The 19,225-nt window shown below is 53.8% G+C and overlaps 1 protein-coding gene across 8 annotated transcripts in view; it reads left to right on the top strand.

The window, feature by feature from the left end:
* The window catches only part of HEMK1 (HemK methyltransferase family member 1), a 34,315-nt gene that overhangs the window by 7,983 nt on the left and 7,107 nt on the right, over nucleotides 1-19,225 (top strand). Inside the window, exons 8-12 of one of the 8 annotated variants that reach the window (XR_005021718.1) lie at nucleotides 801-909; nucleotides 1,759-1,854; nucleotides 2,023-2,136; nucleotides 13,845-13,948; nucleotides 14,508-15,012. Coding sequence is in view for 5 of the 8 variants with exons in the window: in XM_036867827.1 (XP_036723722.1) it covers nucleotides 801-909; nucleotides 1,759-1,854; nucleotides 2,023-2,136; nucleotides 2,291-2,384 (413 nt within the window). In the remaining 3 variants the exon portion in view is untranslated. Of the gene's footprint in view, nucleotides 1-800; nucleotides 910-1,758; nucleotides 1,907-2,022; nucleotides 2,137-2,290; nucleotides 2,705-3,452; nucleotides 3,658-13,844; nucleotides 13,949-14,507; nucleotides 15,013-19,225 lie in introns of those variants that run through there. The other 7 variants (XR_005021719.1, XR_005021717.1, XM_036867827.1 and 4 more) reach the window with 7 other exon arrangements.

The following is a 19,225-nucleotide window of genomic DNA, read 5'->3' on the forward strand; positions in this document are numbered from 1 at the left end:
CCCCTTCCCCACCCCCAATCCTTGCTGAGGACAGGCAAGTCCCTGTTGCCTCCTGGGCTGACCTGACCCATGAAGGGACCAGCCACAGGATCTTTCTTACCTTTCGTATCCCCCATAATTAATTAATTTAACTGGGGCTTGTTTGTTGTCAAGAAGTAAGCAGAAGCTCAAGAGAAAGCCTTTGGGACCAAAATACTTGAGTGTCTGCCCGCCCCCGCCTGGCCCAGGCACAGCATGACTTGGCTGCATCCTTTACGGAGTGCCTTTGGAGTTCTGGCTCCAGCTCTGGCTCTATCACATGCCCACAGCGTCCTTGAGCTTCATGTGCCCTCTCCATGGAGTGTGATACCTGGCACAGGGTGGGGCCAGTAAACAGAGCCACTAGGAATCAACTGAGGCCAGGCTTGTCCTCCATACACTCAGTCCATGTTGGCTATGAGGCAGAGTGTGGCAAGGCCAGCGGGGCGGCAGAGAACAGAGGCGCTTGCTTTGTCAGGCAGTCAGAGACGGCTGCCTGAAAGTGGCACTTGATCTGAGTCTTGCTTATTGAGGAGGTTTTTGATAGGAAGAAGAGAAGGCAAGGACACTCCAGGGGGAGAACTGCCGTGTCAGAGCGTACACACTCCCAGCCAGGCTGCTGGCTGGGGACCCTGGACACTACTCTACAAGTTTAGTTTATTGGGTCCAGAGGTAGGCCTAAGTTGTGGCTTGGGGAGAGGGATTACCCAAGGGACATAACAGTGCGTGGAGCTTCCACCCTTTACCTCCCATTCTCTGCTTTGTGTTCCCTTTGACCACAGAGGGGAGCTGGGCACATCTTCTACCCTGGGGCCCTGTGGACCTGGTCGTCAGCAACCCTCCCTACGTCTTCCACCGGGACATGGAGAAGCTGGCCCCTGAGATCCTCAGGTGTGGGGTAGACCAGAGAGGCCAGGCCTGAGAAGGCCTAATGGGACGGGTCTGCCCTGGAGGACCATACTATCAGGAGGGATGGGGAGGCTGGGGGGCTGAACGGGGCAGTGGTGTTGAAAGAGAGGCTCACTCTGGAACCCACAGACCTACTTTGGTTCAGCATCTGCCTTCCCACTTAAGACCACTGAACCTCTCTGAGCCTCAGTTTCCTGCCTCTGAAAGGGGAGTGGTAGAGCTTTGCTGGGGCCATGGGGAGGACTCACTAATGACTAAAATATCAGACTACAGTGTACAACACATAGAAGGTGCTCAGATGGGTGCATCATTTTCCAGAAGACTGAGGCCCAGAGAGGGAAGGGACCTTGTCCAAGGTTGTGTGGGGGCTTAGCAGGAAAGCTGGGACTAAGACTCTACTCCAGGCTTTGCACTGAGCCATCCTGTTCTCAAACGGCCTGAGAACCAGGGGTAGCCCAGCAGCCTCTGGATGAGGCAGTGGTAGTGAGTGTCAGGGTGCTGGCTTCCAAATTCCTGGCTCTCAGGAGTGGTCAGGGCCAGCTCTAGGCCTCCCCAAGCCAAGAATAGGAACATCCTTGTTGTGGGGAGACCCTCATGCCCTGGGGGTAGTCAGTCAATGGGATTCGCTGAGCATGCCCAGCACTGCCCCGTAGGGGGCTGCATGTAGGAGGTAGGGGAATCGGAGCTGCCATCATTCGGGGTCCTCAGACTTTCTTCTCAGCCCAGAGTGTAAGTTCCACAGAGCCCTCTTTATGGAAGTCCTGGTCAGCTTCTCCATACTTTTCAGATACCCCATCCCAGGCCCTTAGCTCTCACTGTTTTCCCCTTCAGCTATGAAGATCCACTAGCCCTGGACGGTGGGGAGGAGGGCATGGACATCATTACCCACATCCTGGCCCTGGCACCTCGGCTCCTGAAGGACTCTGGGTATGGATGGGGTGTCTCCTGAGTCTGACCTCAACAGCCTCCTCCCCTCCCAGTATGTACTGGGCCTGCCCTGGGTGTCATTCTGCCTCCACCCCTCCCAGCTGGGACAACCCAGAAATGCAGGTCCAGCCCTGCCCAGCTGAGCTGACCCTTTTCTCCCCCACCTAGAAGCATCTTCTTGGAAGTGGACTCAAAACACCCAGAGCTCGTCGGCAGCTGGCTTCAGAGCCAGCCTGACCTGTCCCTCAATCTTGTGGCTGTGCGCAGGGACTTCTGTGGGAGGTGAGACTCTACCCTGCCCCCAGTCCCCACAGCCATGCTGGTCCTTCCACTCATACTATCACAGCTCTGGCTGTGGGGCAAGCGTGCGGTTCCCACCCCCTGCTCATTCCCCAGGGCCCAGGCAGTAACTGGCCCCTTGTCCCTGTCTCCTTAGGCCCCGGTTCCTACATATCAGGAGGTGTGGGCCACAGCATGGTTGCCCTGTGGATGCCTGGCCAGGGCCCCAACCTGCCAGAGTGCCTGGCTGACATTTCTACCTGGAATGCTACTTGGAGGGAGGTGGATGGTGCCTTCCAGACCCCAGATGTTTGTGGCATTTCCCATGGCTCTGTGATTCTCCACGCTCTACATTTCTAGGAGACTTGGGAGTAGGCACAAGGGCGGGGGTGTCCTTCCTGGGCCAGCAAAGAGCAAGAGCACCCACAATCCAGCTTAGGAGCTCAGCAGACTGGATTCCCAGTCTGGCCCCATCGTGTCAGTGTGGCCAAGGCAGGTTGCTGTGTTTCTGTGGGTGGATTGCTCTAGGGATGTTGGGAGATACAGCCAATAAAGTGGCGGAGACCAGCAAGCGGTGACCTAATGTTTTGTTATTGTGATTTGTGGGTCCCCTGACCCCTTGCCCCTAGGCAGTGCTGGGGGTAAGAGCTTCCTTCTGCCTTAGCAGGGCTGGCTGGCAGGCCCCAGCTGGTGGTGTGGGGAGCAGTGTGGAGAAAGGCACATGGTTGCTCCTTCTGGCCTTGGAAGCCAAGGTACTTGGCACTGATCAGCTCCCTCCCAAGGGCTGGCGTAGCCCTTCAGTGGCCCAGGTGCACTCAACACACACTCCCCTAACTGGGCCTAAGCTCTGAGCGCAGGAACCTCGTCTGAGCTTGAGCTTGGGGATGGCAGCCTACTTCCTGGTGGGGATGGGGCTGAGGGGCCTTGCACAGTTCTGGGGTCACATGTCCACATTCATTTAACTGAAAGCTTGAGCCAGTGAGGGGTGAACAGGGCTTGTGTTTACTTTTTATTCCCATAGTTTTGAGCTAAAACATTCCTTCCAAGCCTTGGGATTTCTGAAAACCCATCTGTCCCTGGTTGGAGCTGGGGAGAGTGAGAAGCTGAGACAGAGTGGGCACCAGGTTTTGACCTCCACCCTAGCTCTGGTCTGCAGGCTTGTGGCTGCCAGGAGGCCTAAAGGCTCTTCTGTCCACAGCGACAGGAAACCTCCAGGTTGGCAGATGCTGGTGTTAGCCTGCATCAGGGTGGGTCTCAAGGAACATGGCAGACTAGGCTAGCTCATTCTGTTGGTCTCCCCTCCCATCCCCCCAACCCAGCACTTTCAAGGGCCTGACCTGGTGATGCAGTGGCCAGAGGCAGTGTGTCTGGTGGACAGCATCCTCTGATGGAGCCAAGATGCTGGATTCTAGAGCTGTGTCTTGCAGTGGGACCTTGGGCAGCTCCCTTCCCTGTGAGAAGCTGGCTCTTCTGGCTCCAAGGCCAGTGCACGATGGCAGCCTCATTTTACTCTCAGTCAGTCAGGTAAAGTATGTAGCTGGTATTCAAGGGCCCACTCCCCAGGCAGGGACTCCACAAGAGAAGAAATGGCCTGCCTGAGGTCCCATGATGGGAGGAGGACAAATGGAGATAGGAAGTTAGGTCCCTGCCTTGGGGGAGTCTGTATTGCTGGAGTCATACCTGGCCTGAGCTACTCCCTCGCTGTGGTTGGGGGTTGTATTTGCCTTAGCAGAGGCCACATTGCAGTTCCCAGGGCTACCGTATACTGCTCCTTGCCCAGACCCAGCTGCATGGACCTCAGGCCGCCCATGGCTTCCTTTGAGGAGGAGCCAGGGACTCCCAGCCATGGCTGTTCCAAAAGGAACCTGGAAAAGTGGGGTGGGCTTTCAGAGCCCCCGTGTGCTCTCAGATCTCAGCCCGCCTCACCAGTATTGCCCTTCCTCTCCTCCTACCTGTGTCCTTGGGCTCTTGCTCTCTTCGCAGCATCTCAGGGTAGCTGCCCTGACCTAGCAGTCTGTTGCCTCCTTGTCCCACACCTCAACCACTGATGGCTTCCCTGATGGTCTTACCCTCCTGGCTTCAGGCCCGTTACTGAGGAAGGACCTTGGCAAGCATGTGGATATAGCTCCCCAATAGTACATAATAATGGGGAGTGACAGTGTAGGCGTAGTTGGGGTCACTGAAGCAGGAGACACCCGTGGGGACAACTTCCTCCCATGAGGCCTGACTCCCCTGCGAAAGAGGTGCAGGCCAAGTGGACTGGCAGGGCCAGGCTTCAAGCCTGCAGCCACTGGCTTGACTGGGACTTGGACGTTGAGCTCCAATGTTGGAGCCACACCAGCCTGGGTGCAGATCCTGGCATCTGCCCCTCACTAGGGTATGTCCTTGGGTAGATGACTTCAACTCTGTCAGCCTTGGCTTCTAAGTCTGAGAAATGGGACCAAGTGCTTTCTTTATCTTAATATGATGATTTTGAAGAGACCATGGGTTGCACCTTTCATGGGGCACTGTGACCGTTTTCACTGCTTGCCTTGGAGGGCAGACATAAGGAGGACCCTGTACCCTCATGTGTGTGTCTTGTGGTTGGCACCAACACGAGTCAGGCAGAGACATGGCAGTCTGGAAAGAAGGGAAGGCATTTCAGTCTCGGGCTCTTGACTTCTCTCTGCCCTCTGGAGATGGAGCCACCAAGAGGCTGGTAGCCTGGCAGCCAGATCTCCCCTCAGTCCCTCCTTTCCCTCTTCACCAGGGCCTGAGTGCCCCAAGGTCCAGGCCAGAGCAGCCTGTGGCTCCAGCCCAGGGAAAGCCAGTCTCACCTGCCCGTCTCCTCTTTCCTTACTGGGGCCAGAGCAGAGATGAGCTGCCTCCTTTAGCATGTGTCATGGAGCCCAGGAGACAACAGCAGGAGGATGTGGGGCTGATGGTGGAGTCCAGGCTCTACAGGCCCCTGAGGTCTTGAGGGATGTGCCTGCTGTCCACCCAGCCTCTGTCAGCTGGAGCCCCAAGCGTGGGCAGAGGGTGTAGGAGTCCCTGATGGATGTACTCTGGAAGAGCAATTACATCTCCTCTTCTGACAGTTGAGGAAACTGACACTTTGCCTCAAGTTGTATGCTTTTCCCAGCTGCCCATGGCTCTTTCCTTTGGGCCCATCTAGCTGCTTTATTGACATGTACCCTTTCTGCTCTCCCCTAACCCCACCTGGACCCTGGGCCATTAACTTCTCCCAATCCCTCCTCTAAATCCTTGGCTGGCTCCCCATGACCTGAATGTGGTCTCCGTGTCCTGCAGAGTCCAGATCTGAAGAGGTAGGGGAGGATGACTATGGGAAGGGTCTTGGGGAGCCCTCCCAAAGCCTCATCAGTGCTCTGAGTAAGCTTCCATCAGAACAAAGTATTCCACTGCTGACTGGCTTTGAGAACTGCTTTAACCTCTGCAGGCCAGCATGTCCCTTCCCATCCATCTTTGGATTCTTTCTTCCACTGCCCTAGACTCCAACTTCCCTGCAGAACTCTTCATTCCTCAAACACCCCTCCTTCCCTTTGCCCAGGCTGTGCATTCATCAGAAATGCTCTTGCCCACCACTTGTAGTCCAGATAATCCTCTCCTTGTAGTCCAGATAATCCGCTCCAACACAAATGCTCTCTCCTCGAACACCCATCTGACCTCTGGGTTCTCCCCACCAGACCCTAGCCCACTTCTCCCAGTAGCAATGACATTCTGTCTCATGCATTTGGAAGCCTTCCTGTCTCTGTCGTCTCTCTGGGGTCCCATGTGGGTCTAGCATACCCTAAGCTCAGTAAATGTCCACCAGTAAGCCAACAGTATGCGTTTTCTAGAATGGAGCTGGAATTTCCCATGTGGCTCACATCGTACCTGACAGCAGCTCTCGCATATTCTGGTCAGCAGGGAGAAGAAGTTACGAGGGCTTAGCCTCCCACCCGAGCCAGGCAGCTGTTCAAGTTGAGCCATAGCCACTTCTTGGGCTACAGTGCACCTGATCTCTGCACAGTGGCCACGCCGAGTACAGGCTGTCCTGTCTGCAGCAGGGGCAGGCGCCAGGTTTCCTGGAGCTCTGGGCCCCGGCCAGACCCCAGCCAGCCCCCAGCCAGCACTGGCCAGAACAGCAGCCTGATCCCCCCTCATGACCCCCCAGTCCTAGGACAGGCCATCTGGGCGGGGATTGGGACTGGTAAAGCAATCTTCCCCCTCCTGTAGTAGGTAGAATAATGGCCCCAAAGATGCCCATGTCCTAATCCCATAAACCTGTGAATTTGTTACCTTACATGGCAAAAGGAACTTTGCAGATTTAAGGATTTTGAGATGGAAAGATTATCCTGGGTTATTCAGGTGGGCTCAATATAATCACAAGGGTCCTTATGAGAGGGAGGCAGGAGTGTCAGAGAAGGGGATGTGACGGTGGAAGCAGAGGTCAAAGTGATGCCATTGCTGGAGGAAGGACCATGAGCCACGGAGTACAGACGACCTCTAGAAGCTGGAAGAGGCAAGGGAATGGATTCTCCCCTAGAGCCTTAAGAAAGAATGCCAGCTTGCCAATATCTTGATTTTAGCCTCTTAAAACTGATTTTGGATTTCTGACTTCCAGAACTGTAAGATGATACATTTGTGTTGTTTAAAAACACTAAATTTGTGGTCATTTTGTTGTAGCAGCAATAGGACACTATTACGGATTTTGGTACCCGAAGTGAAGTGCTGCTCTAACAAATACCTAAAAATGGAAGTGGCTTTGGAATTGGAATTTGGAAATGGGCAGAGATTGAAAGATTTTGAGGTGCATGATAGATTGCCTTGAACACTTTTCCTCTGAGCAGTGAGGTGGGTGGGGATGGGGGTGGGAAACCCTTCACAACCTGGAGACCTGAGCTGCCCAGGCTCCCTAGAGCTGGCCCTTTCTTGGAGTGAGAAACTAGAAGACTGCCCAGGGTGGGACCCAGAGAAACTGGCCTAGGCACTGGGAGCTGTGGGGAATGGAACTGGGATCAGGGAGAGAGAGCAAAGCTGGCCTCCATGGTCCATCTCCAGTGGTATGGGGGCCACCCAGGCCCTCAGAGGGGACCTCAGAGACTGGATCCGAGCCTGGTCCTGACTCCCATGGAGTCACGTGGCTGACCCAGCACCCCTGGAGTGTGTGATAATGAACAGGGTGTGAGAGTGAGCAGGTACTGTGCCTGAAATGAGCGCAGCAGCCCCTGACTCCAGGATGATCCCTCCATGTAAGCCATGGAGGTTTGGCTCCTTCCAGCCTCCAGGCAGTGCCCAGCTCGTGCTACAAGCCTGTGCTGGGCTGTGTGGCTGGGCTAGAAGTGGGTCATTCCTAGGATTCTCAGCTTCATGATCCCCAGAGCTGAAGTGGCTACCTGGAACCTTCAACCCTATCCCTGATGTCAGCCACATTAGCCCAACTACAGCCTTGGGTGTGCGGGCAGATCTGGGTCTCATTTGAAGCCCTGATGGTAGTTGTGAGGAGAGCAGGGGTTCCTCTTTGCATCCCTCCCTGAGAGAACTGGTTATGCACCCTGCCAAGGAACCTTTAGCATCTTTGGCCTCATAACCAGGAATCCGATGTGTAAGAGCTTCAAATTCTGGGACCACTCCCCTTCCAAGACACTCCTCTCAATCATCCTATAGGGAAACGGTGGGGAAAGGCCAGTTTTACAGTTCACAGAGTAGGAGAGGCAAGGGAAGCTTACCTCAGCCTCACTGGGAGCCCTGGACTGAGCTGGCTTCCACCTGGCCCTGGCCATGACTGAGCGGAGAGGGTGAGGTAGCTCAGAGCAGCTCTGCCCAGCAGAAGGCAGGCCTTGTCTGGTTGCTCCTTCTCAGAGGCTGGGGTCTCTCTCAGAGACTTTGCCTTTCAGAGCAAGGGATGCCACTGTCTTGCCCCCTGCTGTGCTGCATCTATAGCCCTCTCCTGGGGCATGCATCTAGGGGAATGGAGGGGTCAGGTCTCCCAGCCTGCTGAGCCCCAGGAGCAGGTTATTGGGACTTGAAGCACCCACAAAGATCCTTGTGTGCAAATGAGAACATTAAGGCTCAGCAGACCAGGGCTGGGGCTCAAACCCAGGTCTCTTCTCTGCCTCCCAGCCTCCAGCCATTTATCAGCTGCAGACCCCCAACCTGCCTTGCTTTCCAGGAATAGTCCTGTCTGCCATTCCTGGGAGTCAGTGTGAGGCCAAGCTACGTGGGCGAGTAGAGTGAACCCCGAGCTAGAGCTGCTTGGGCCTTGTTTGCCCTCAGACCCTGCAGCTGAGTGAAGTATCTGGGCAGCCCCCTGGGCCTTCCTCCTCCTCCTCCTCCATCTCCTTGCCATCATTTCTTGAGCTCCTGCTGGGCACTGGGCCCCAAGCAGCTGCTTTACATTTATTGGTGTTAATCCTCACACAACCCCACAGACTGGGTTTTTAATCATCTCCGTGATGAGGAAACCAAGGCTCAGCAGGGTGCAGTCACGGATCAGATCTCACCGCTGGATTGGAAGGGAGGGTGAGGCCACCATTGGTGCCCATTTGACTGGTCAGAGACTGAGGTCAGCATAGCTAGGTCCTGGGCTGCCCCCTGCAGAGCTTAGTGCAGAGGTCCACCTGGGCCTGTGGATCCTCAGAGCAGGAGCAGGGGTTGCCGGGGTTGTTCCCAGAGGGCTTTCCAGAAGCCCAGTGCCTACCCTGGTGGGCCCTTCTCCTGGGGTGTGTGCAGCATAGGCTCAGGCCTCTGTCTCCCAAGCCTTACTATGTGCCAGGCCCTGGGTAGATGACACCAGTCAGAAGAGCTTGTAAAATATGGAGATTGAATGGTGCACCCTGAACCAAGTGCTTCTGGGATTATCTTACTCACTCTCAAGACATCCCATAAGGCAAAGTCAGTGAACCCTCCCATTTTACAGATGAGGAAACTAAAACTGGGAAAGGCTAAGGAACCTGCTTATATGCTGGCTGAACTGGGATTCCAGTGCAAGCCGAATGACCCAGGGCCTGAGGCCTTGGTCATCACACCTGGCTTGAAGAGGGTAGGGTGCAGGACAGGGATAGAGCAGGCCCAGAGTGAGGACAGTCTGGGCAAAAGCCTGGATGCCTGAAGGCACATGGAGAGGACTGTGTTGTGGCGAGGTGGTGGTCGTGGTGGGTGCCTTTGGATGAGCTCTGAATGCATTTCTGGGTACCAGAGCCTAAATTAAGGGTCTCAGGGTGAGTTACAGGGTCAGGTAGGCATTGAGGATATTCTCTAGCTGCCAGGAAGAGGGGACTGGGGTAGGAGGCTGCAACTGGGCCAGGATCTAGAAGCTGCTAGGGGCTATAGCAGTGGTATATAGCAATAGGCCTTCTGGAACAGAACCAACTCACAACCATTGCTGAGGGATTGGATGTAGGGTGGGGGGTGGCCAGGACCACGATAGGGCCCAGGGCTCTGACTGGAACCTGGGGGCCCTGGAGCCACCCTGAACTGGGCACTGGGGTACTAGAGACAGCTTGAGAGAGTGGGGTGCCCTCAGGCCATCCCATAGGCAGTGTCAGGGGCAGTGGGCAGGGGTGTCTGGAGATCCAAATGTGACCATGTGGGGACATAACCTAGAGGCAGCCCTTTAGATGGAGTTGTGAAGACCACCCTCCCAGGCCTGAGCTCTGTCAACAACAGTAACTGGGCATCTCCATGTGTAATGATGCCCCGTGCTACACACACTTTGTCATAAATCCTCAATCTGCACATGAGGGGAGCCTTCCTTGGCCCACTAGACAGATGAAGCAACTGAGACTTAACTGGTGCAACATCACACAAGCAGGAAGTAGCCATGCTGGGCTTTGAACCCAGTCCTCTGACATCCCAGCTGGAAGGGGAGTGAGCAGGCCACAGAGGCCAGCTGCAGCCCGGGCCCCCGATACCCAGCTGGGGTGCCCCCAGGGCTGACATGGGCTTCCAGGGCAAAGAGGAAAGTGGTGAGTCAAACAGAAAGCACCAGATGTGGAGTGAGCTTCCTCCCCTCCCAGCTGCCCCTGGTGCCAAACTTTCACACCCCACAGCAGAGGAGCCCATGGGGGAGGGGAGGGCAGTGAAAGTGGCTGCTGCTGAAAGGAGGCTCTGATGTACTCCGGATGTGGGGTGGGACTGGCAGACACCCAGACTCTGGTTCCCTGCTGACAGGTGGGTGAGGAAAGTGAGTCCCCTCTCAGCATAAGGAGGTGTAAAGCCTGCCATATCAGGCGGAACATTTCAGGTCCCCAGGCCTGGGAGGTTCTGGGAGAGGGTGCAGGTGGATGTGCCTAAAACCCTTCTTGAAGGCATTCCACAGCTCAAGAACTGACCAGGGCTCCCCACTCTCTCTGCTTGCACAGAAATCCTCTGTCTCTTGTCATTCTGCCCAGCCGTCCTGCCCAGAGCCCTAGAGCTGTAGAGTTTGTTCTTTCAAACCAAGTTTCACGTGGAACTCAACTATGTAGTTTTTAAAAGATAAAAGCATCATTTTAAACATAAATGTATTTTATAAGTTCAAATTCTCAACACTTTCTTAGCATTAAGTCCATCAAGGTGAACAGCGATGAGCACTGACGTTTGAACTGGGGGCTAGGATGGGAGTTGCAGTCTTATGTCAGCCTCAGCGTTCAGTGTCTTTCAGTGTTTGGTTTTGGTGGTGCAGGACCAAATGACCCCACCAAGTGATTCTCACAGATAAGTGGTTACAAATGGTAGCATGTTTCTGAAGGGCCCCTTGCAGTCTCTTTCGTTTGCAGGGACAGCAGGAGAAGGCTTATGTCCAGCTCAGCCCAAACCTGGTTCTCTGGACACATGGGTAGGATTCGAACGTATCATAGTTTGGTGTTGTGCCCATTTGAGTGTGTGTGTGCTTTTTTAAACTGGGCTTTTTCCAATAGTTAAAAATATGAACGAAAGAAAGAGGGAAAGAGGGGAAAAAAGGAAAGGAGGACGGGAAGGGAGGGGAAGGAGAAAGAAGGTACTCACATGGGGTATCTGAGGATGCCCTCACTCAGGTTCTTGGTGAGGGCAGCCTCTGTCTCTCCTGGGAAGCCCACCCTGACTGCTCCACCCCTACCTGTCCAGGAGGTTCCAGTGCCTCCTCTCACTCAGCATCTGTCTCAGCAAGTGAATCTGGGCCACATACTTCTGAAAAGTCTGAGGAGTCCACGACTCCCTCCTGGCTCTGGTGTGGACCTTCCAGGTACTCAGTCCCTGGTTCTGGGGCAGGGAAGAAGGTCCCAAGGAGGGGACAGGGACTAGGGGCTTCCCCAGGCCCTATGTGGGATCTCCAGGGGTGGGAGGACTGGGGAACCCAGTGCCCCTGAGAGCCTGGGGTTTCTGTACCTTCATTTCTGGGAACTTGCTATGCTTTAGGAAGAGAGAAATGAGAAGCAAAACCCTAGGGCCCCAGCACCACCAACCCCCCTTCCTGTCTTCCTTCCGCTGAGTCATAGCCAAGAGCCCAGCACCTCTGCCTCCTTTGGGGCCATCTGGGTGGGGTGGAATTCAGAGTCATGTGAGGACACAGCATCTGGACAAGTCCTCTTTTCCTGCCAATATCTGTGAGGGACCCTGACTTGCTGAGGCCTGAAGCTACCTCCCAAGCTTGGAGAATGGGTGACTGAGGTCCTTAGTGTCCTGTCTCTCCCCCATCCCCAGCCCCACTGTTCACCTACAAGCATTGAGCACCAACTGTAAGCCAGGTGGGGTGGTTCAGATGGGGCCCTGTCCTTGAGGAACTCATGGATTTGGACATGGACTCCTCCTGACAGGCCCCTCATGACTGGCTGTGTCCTTAGGCTTGTTCTGGTCAGCAGTAGGGAGCCAGGCCACATCACACATGCCCATCATAGAGACCTGCACACCCCTACACAGGTACCCATAGATATGTGCATGTGCACAGGTGTGGGACTTGAGCATGTGGGTCCATGTCCATGATCACAGGTGTGTCCACACAGGGCTTCCATTGGATGGGGGAGCTCCAGGCTCTGGGAACCAGGTCAGGACCTTGTGTGTGTGGCCTCTGTGAGGGGCCCCAGGTTGCTGAGGGCCGAGGCTGTCTTCCATACTTGGAGAAGGGGTGACTGAGGTTCTTATGAGGTATCACCCTGTCTTGGAGGCCCAACTACTGTCTCTGAGTTATGGGAGCTCATGGGAGCTTGAGTACTATGCCCCCATTTCTTGGAAAAGAAAGCTGAAGCCCAGAGGGCCCACGACTTGCCCAGGGTCACACAGCAAGTTAGGGGAGATCTGGGAGGGGAATGGGCCAGACCTAGGCACCTGTCCACATCCCTGACCTTTCTGGCCTGGCGTTTGGGGCTTGGCAATCCCTGATGACCACACTGCATCAAACTCTGGGTTGATTCTCCCAGAAAACCCACCTAGGGACCAACCACAGGGTCCTCCCAAGCCTTGCCATTTCTAGGAATTTCCCCCACACTACACCTTTGCTTGGGCTGTCCTAGCTGCCTGGAATGCCCTCTCTCTCTCAATCTCTATCTCTCTCTGATTCCGCAAATAAAATCCAAACTTCCAAATTCTGTTTAAATGGTTTCTATACCTTCTTTGACCCCCTGGAACTTTCCCCTGCCTCTAGCCTCCCTCAGCCTCTGTCCCCCTCACTCCCACCCATTTTGCACCCACCTACTAAACATAAAATTGACCCCTAGAGCCCTAGGCTGGGTGTGAAGGGTCCTTAGAGGCTGAGACAGTGGAAGCCACACCCAGGCCAGCCCAGCCCTCCAGACTTTGCGAGGCCCTGGGGTGGGCCCTGGAGCTAGGAGAGGAAACCGAACCTCTGCTAGGCCTCACCATCTGCCCCCAACTCTGCTCCTTCCCTGAAGGCCCAGAAGCCTGGAGCACTGTACTCTCGGCAAGATTGATCCCTCGGAGTTTACCATTCCAGCTTTTGTTTATTCCCCCACACCCTGAGTACCCCTCAACTGGGGGCTAGGCCTGTGTTTGGTGGGGTGGAGGGTGGGGGTTGAACAAAGAGTAGAGAAACCTCAGATTTGTTGGGTGCCGCCCTTTCATTAAATGGCCCTGGACAGAGCTGTCTGCTCCTTTCCAGAGCTCTTCCCTTCCACTTGGTCTCAGGAGGCAGGCAGGGAGTCTGCCTTTGCCCCATGCGGCACTGAGCCCCATCACTGCCTGGCTATCCCCTCACTCCCCTACACCCCTAACTGGGAGCCTAAGGTTAATTGTCAGGCCTACCCTTGGTGCTAGAGTATGAAGGAAAAATTGACAGAGACACTGCCCATAAGGAGTTCATGGCCTAGTGGAGAACAGAGGCAAGTAAACAGGTCCTTATCCTTGGCCCATGTGGCATGCATTTGATCACTGTCTGCTCGGCACTGTGCCAGGCACTGGGCATGGGCAGTATTCAGATAAGGCCCTGCTCACATGGAGCATATCCCTTCCCACTCAGGTTCCCACACAGCAGTTGCAGTGCTCAGCTTGAGGCTTTCTCTATGGCAAAGGCCAGCTTGGTAGGTGAAATGGGCAGGGAGTTCACCCCCTGGAGCAGCCCTAAGCCAGTGAAGAGTGGGAGTTGGTGGATACACATCCCAGCTTCCTTACCTCTTGGGTAGGACAACCCTGATGTGTGTTCTACACTAACTCTCAACCGAGGACTGACCTCAGTTGTCCACAGAGAGAGCACACTCATTAACACACCTGCTTTGGCTTCCTTTCCTTTCCTGTCTCACTTCCCCTGTCCTCTATGTCAGGAACTGGGAAGGCTCTGAGATTTCACCCAACTCAACAAGCTAACAAGTTGCCATATTCCTGAGGATGTTGGCTGAAGACACAGATTCCTGCTTGAGAAACAAAGGTCAGTTTGCTTTCCACAGTAACAGTAGACAGAGTATCAGCATTTTCTTGTACCACTTCCCTGAACCCCAATTCCTGCAGAGTGACCCAGTAAGGGCCAGATGATGCCTGCGCATGCCGTGGGTTGACAGGAGAGGAACCCTGAGATCAGGGAACCCAAATCTTTTATAATAGACTATAAACAAACCTGCCCACCCTTCACTCCAGAGGCAGATATTATCTTTATTATACTGGACAGTAAACAAATCTGCCTTTTTCCCTGGAGGGAGACGCTATCTCTATCTTCTAAGGCTGTTCACTGGAATAATCACCCATTTTGAAAGTATTGTTCGGAACAAGGGCAGTCAGTGCCTCTACCAGCAAGTGTACAGAAATGGGAGATAACCAGGAAAAATTGCCTCCCTATCCTCTACTGGTGCTTCTTGACATCACCTCTGAAATAAGCTGTTTGTGTTTGGATCCTTGTCCCTGAGCCTGCCTCTGGGGGAAACCCTCCAAGACTTGGAAGATGACACTAAATGGGCAGTAATGGATTTCTGGCTTGGCTCTCATTTCTCCAGACCTGTCCTGCAAGTAATGCAGGGGAGCCACATGAAGGAAGAAGTTTCCTTACCCAGAATCGATACTGTTGTGACTCTTAAGGAGGTGCTCTAAAAGACTCTTAGGGTGTGATTTTTTCATGTTTAAATATTTAGTCCATCTAGAATTATTGAGATTTCCCTGTGGTAGACATTGGACTTCATTTTTTTCCCAAATCAATATCAATTATTGGATTGATATTGGATCAATATCATTTATTGGAAACTGTGCCTGGTCTGTCACCACTCTCTTCTAAGCTGCTTGGAGGCTGTTATTCAGAATGTATCACAAGCACACAAATGATCAATTCACAATAAATGGACTAAAGAACCCATGGGCATCACCATCACTGGGGATTTGACACTCAGCGCTGGCACAATGTGAGACAAACCCAACACCCACTCGTGATGACACCATTCAGACCCCAGGGAAATGCAGGGAGGCTGTGAACCAGCCTTAGAGTTCGCAGGGGATTTGAACACGAATTGGGAAGGTTTCTTTCTATAATAATATTTAACAGTTAATAAAAATTTCAAAAAGTTGAATAAAATTTTAGTTTAAATCTTTTTGACTTAAATTTTTATATTAGTTCATTATAACTTATAGTTCGTATTTTTCCTTTTAATTTTACTAATTTTGATTATTTAAAAAATAACTTTTTGGAATGTATTTTAAATACTTTCAATTTCTAATATTTTAAATTTAATTCATATTTTTGTGCTCTTTGAATATAATATTTTATTTTAGTCTTTTAAATCATTATTGCCAATAGGATAGTAATTATGTGAAAATCTTGACTATAACAACATGATCAATAGTTTTACTGGAATCAAAGTAAGAACAGTGAATGTTACAGAATAAGTATATAATACCTTATGAATTAGGCATGTCTGTATCTTCTTACTCACTTAGTATCAGTGAACACCTGAACATGAGCAATAATCATTAAATTCAATCATCTTTGATATCTGACTTTCTGATATTTTTATGACTTTCAGACATACAAAAACCACAGATTTACAGATTTTTTATTGTTATGAAAGTTTACTTGTTGAGTAGGAGGATAGAACGTGTTTTATTAGCAGTTTGTAGCTTGATTTATGATTTTAAATATTTAGATTCTGTAGTGTGGGCCTTCATTTGTCCTTTTGCCCGGAGCACTGCAAATGTCAGGGCCTGTGCTCCAGTGGGAAGAGCAGATGTGTCCATAGTTCTTCCTGTTGCAATAAGGGCCAAAGATAGAGTGCTTCTGGGGCTCTTGTCTACTTGGGCCTATGGTCAAGGGGGAGCCGGAGGGGTGGATTGGGACCAGGGAGGAGACCCCAAGGAGAAAAATCACCAAACATATTTACTCCTCACCATGATTCTGTAAGGTAAGAAGTCATGACTGGCTCAAGTCATGCAGAGTGCCTGGCTCTGGAGCCACCTATGTAGAGCAGGGCACCAGTGTCCTCTGCAAACCTAGTATGTGCCACCCAGCAGCTCTTCCCACTCAGGTTGGGTGGTTCCAGGTCCAGTCCTCCCATGGTATCTTCCCAGTCAAGGCCAACCTGACCTGGGTGCAGGCACCAGGGCTGCTAAGTGGTGGAGAATGCAGCACTACACTGCCAGCTGCCTCAGGTAGCCCCAGAGAACCAGCACTCCAAAGCGCAAGCATAATGGTGAACTGTGTCCCTAGGGTGCCCCACCATCCTCCTGCAGGGGTCAAAGGGCCTCTCTGTCACAACCCTGCCTCACAGCCCCCGCCTGGGCACTGAGTCTCAGCCTTTCTCAACCCCAGGACTGGCCTCTGGAGGATGGGCTGGGGGCCCCATCTCTGTGACATATCGGGGGTGGGTGGGTAGCAGGCTTGGAGCTGTGCTCAGTGAGAGCCAAGGAGTGACCTGAGGGCATGAGGGGAGAGGCAAATCCCTGCCCACACCTCTGTCCAGCCTTAGCCAGGGAGGGTTCTCCATTCTTCTGAGGGCAAACTGGTCCTGAGTGGTTAAAAGACTGCCCCAAGGTCACCCAGCTAGAGAGGGAGGCCCTTATTTCCCCTCTCTGCCCGTCTAGACATGCCCCCCCAGCACCCCTTCAAGACCCCTGCTGTCCCCAGGACCCTTTGATGGGAATACTCATGGCTACTCAAAGTGTGACTAGGTCCCAACCCAGTCCCAGAACCAGGTCACAACCTGCACAGCTGTCCTGGGGGCCCTGCAGCTTCTCCTCTTCATTCTCTAAGTAGGGAAACTGAGTCTCCAACAGGCCAGATGTATGCTCAAGACTGCACAGCTGGGCACTGGTGCTAGGACCATACCAGGTGGCCTGATGCTGAGGCTGGGACCTGTACCCCAGCTGTGGGACAGGGATCTGAGGGGAAAGACCCTGTAGGAAAAGACTGGCCTGAAGGAGAGACAGAAGTCCTGGCCAGAGGTTTCCCATTCATCAGCAAGGGACTCAGTGAGCAGGGCCTGGCACTGCTGATCCCACCTTGCTCGCCCTCCTCCTCCCCCTTAGCCTTTGTAGCCCTGACTGCTCACCAGCCTGGGCAGTACACTTGCACCTAACATCCCACTTTCACCTGTGCCCCCTCACCTGCCTATTGCCCCTCCTCCCAGGCACGCACACCCCCCCTTTTCCCTATTGTTTCTGGTTTTCCACTCTGTGCCTATCCCTGGGCTGGATGTTGGGTACCGCAGAGGTTGTGCCAGACCTGGGCCTGTCCTGGCAGAGCCCTTAGAGGGACCCTGCAGACTCAGTGCTGAGAGAGGGGAGTCTAAGGAGGCACCCGCAGTCAGGGAGGGCTTCCTGGAGGCAAGGACCCCAGCTGTGGCCTCAGCTCCCCCTCCCCCTCACCTAGGTCACTGCCCCTCCTCTGAGCCTCTCTCCCTGGAGTGGCCAGCGGGTTCCAGGAAGCGTCCCCTCGCTCTGCAGTGCCGATTCCAAGAACCGCGGCTCCTGGCAGCGCTTGCTCAGGATCCTTTCCTAGAACATAGGCCTCGCCCCACCCAGGCTGCTGGGGTCTCATTGGGCAGCTGGCAAAGGGAATGAAGGAGGGGGTGTCCTGGGCGGGGGCCTCTGTAGAGTCCAGACGCTGGGAGGTGGGCCTAGGCTGTCAGCCCAGAGAGGGTGGCCACACTAGGGTCGGGGGCAGGAGGTCAATGTGTGTGAAGGCACTTTGACTCCCAGTCAGCTAGGGGGCGGGGTAGGCCCAGTGAGTTCAGCTCACAGCCTCCCTGAACACACAGGAGGCTCACCACTTGGACCCAGAACTTGGGGTCAGCTTGCTACACTCCATCCTCGATTCCCCGACCCCCATCCCAGGGTCCCATCTCATAGGCAAATGACACAAGCCTTACTCTGGCCTCAGAGCAGGCCTTCATCAGATAACCTCCAGAGGTATAGACCAGGGGACAGGAGTGGCAGGTTCTGAGCAGTGAAGGGGGGATGGGACAGTCGGTCCTTGGAAGGACATGACACCTGTATTATTAATCTTACAATTTCACCTTGCCTGATTATAACAGAGGAAGTCACCCCATCCGACACCCTCAGCAAGGTGGGTGGGGGTTGGGGGTGACAGGCCCTGATTCATGGGCAAGGACAGGGCCCAACTTCCTTCAAGGTCACTGGGCCTCCCACTCTGGGGCGTGTCCTCCACCCCTGCCACCTCTGAGCTGGCACCAGGCCTGCCCACACGTCTGGGACCTGCCAGATCATGTTGAGCAACCAGTTCCTGAGAAGCGTTGAAGGCTGTTTGGTTTAAAATTAACTCCCCCACTACCCCTCCCCTGCCTGCAGGCCTCCTCCGAGTTCTTGGAAGAGGCGCTCTGCTCTTTCTTCCTGGGAAGAGGCCTCTAGCCACAGCTGCTGCGATTCCAGCAAAAACACCTCACCCAGTGTGGGGGTGGGGGGTACCCATTCCACGCCTTCTCTGCCCTCTAGTTCTCTGCCCTCCGTGAGGCCCAGGGATACTCCTGGAGCCTAGCATGCCCCAGTTCACCCACTGAGACCCAGAGGAGAAAGGGGGTGACTGTCAAGGTGCTAAGAGCAGGTGCTACTGCCCCAAAGCCCACAGCCCCCCAATCAGGCACCTGCTGGCTCTGAAGAGAAAAAGGGCTATAGAGACCCAGTCTGAGCACCTCTGGGGTAGAGAGAGTGTGAGCTGATCGCACTGACAGCAAACCCAGGACTTTGGTCTACTTTAAGACATGTATGGCTCAGAGAGATAAAGCAATCTGCCCAGGGTCACCCAGCTTTGCCTGCCTAAGCTCAGCCTGCCCACTAGATGCCAGGCTGACAACACTGACCTCGCAAGGATGCCCAGAGGCCAGACCCCGCAGGCACTCACACTGGCAATAGAGCTCTCTTTTTCTCTTACCCACACTCCTCTAACTGCTCCGGAAACCCATCTCCTTCTGGATAAGCCTTCATTTTCTAGTGTTTCCTTGGGCTCCATGTTTCTATGGCTTTGGAGAAAAGGTTTCCTGAGAACCTGCTCTCCTAACAACTCCTCCTACCATGGCCATCTACCCAAAGGAGCTGAGAAATACAAAGGAATGTTGGCCAAGTGGAAAGGTCAACACACACTCACACACACACACACACACACACATTGATGTTGCTCAGAAGTAGGGCTGGTGGGGGTGGGGAGGGGAAAAGTGCTTCTTAGGAGAAGGCTGAGAGGCGAGAAGCACTTTTAAAAACAAAGCTTTGGCCCAAC

This window comes from Balaenoptera musculus, chromosome 11 (assembly GCF_009873245.2).
Source record: "Balaenoptera musculus isolate JJ_BM4_2016_0621 chromosome 11, mBalMus1.pri.v3, whole genome shotgun sequence".
NCBI classification, from domain to species: Eukaryota; Metazoa; Chordata; class Mammalia; order Artiodactyla; family Balaenopteridae; genus Balaenoptera; species Balaenoptera musculus.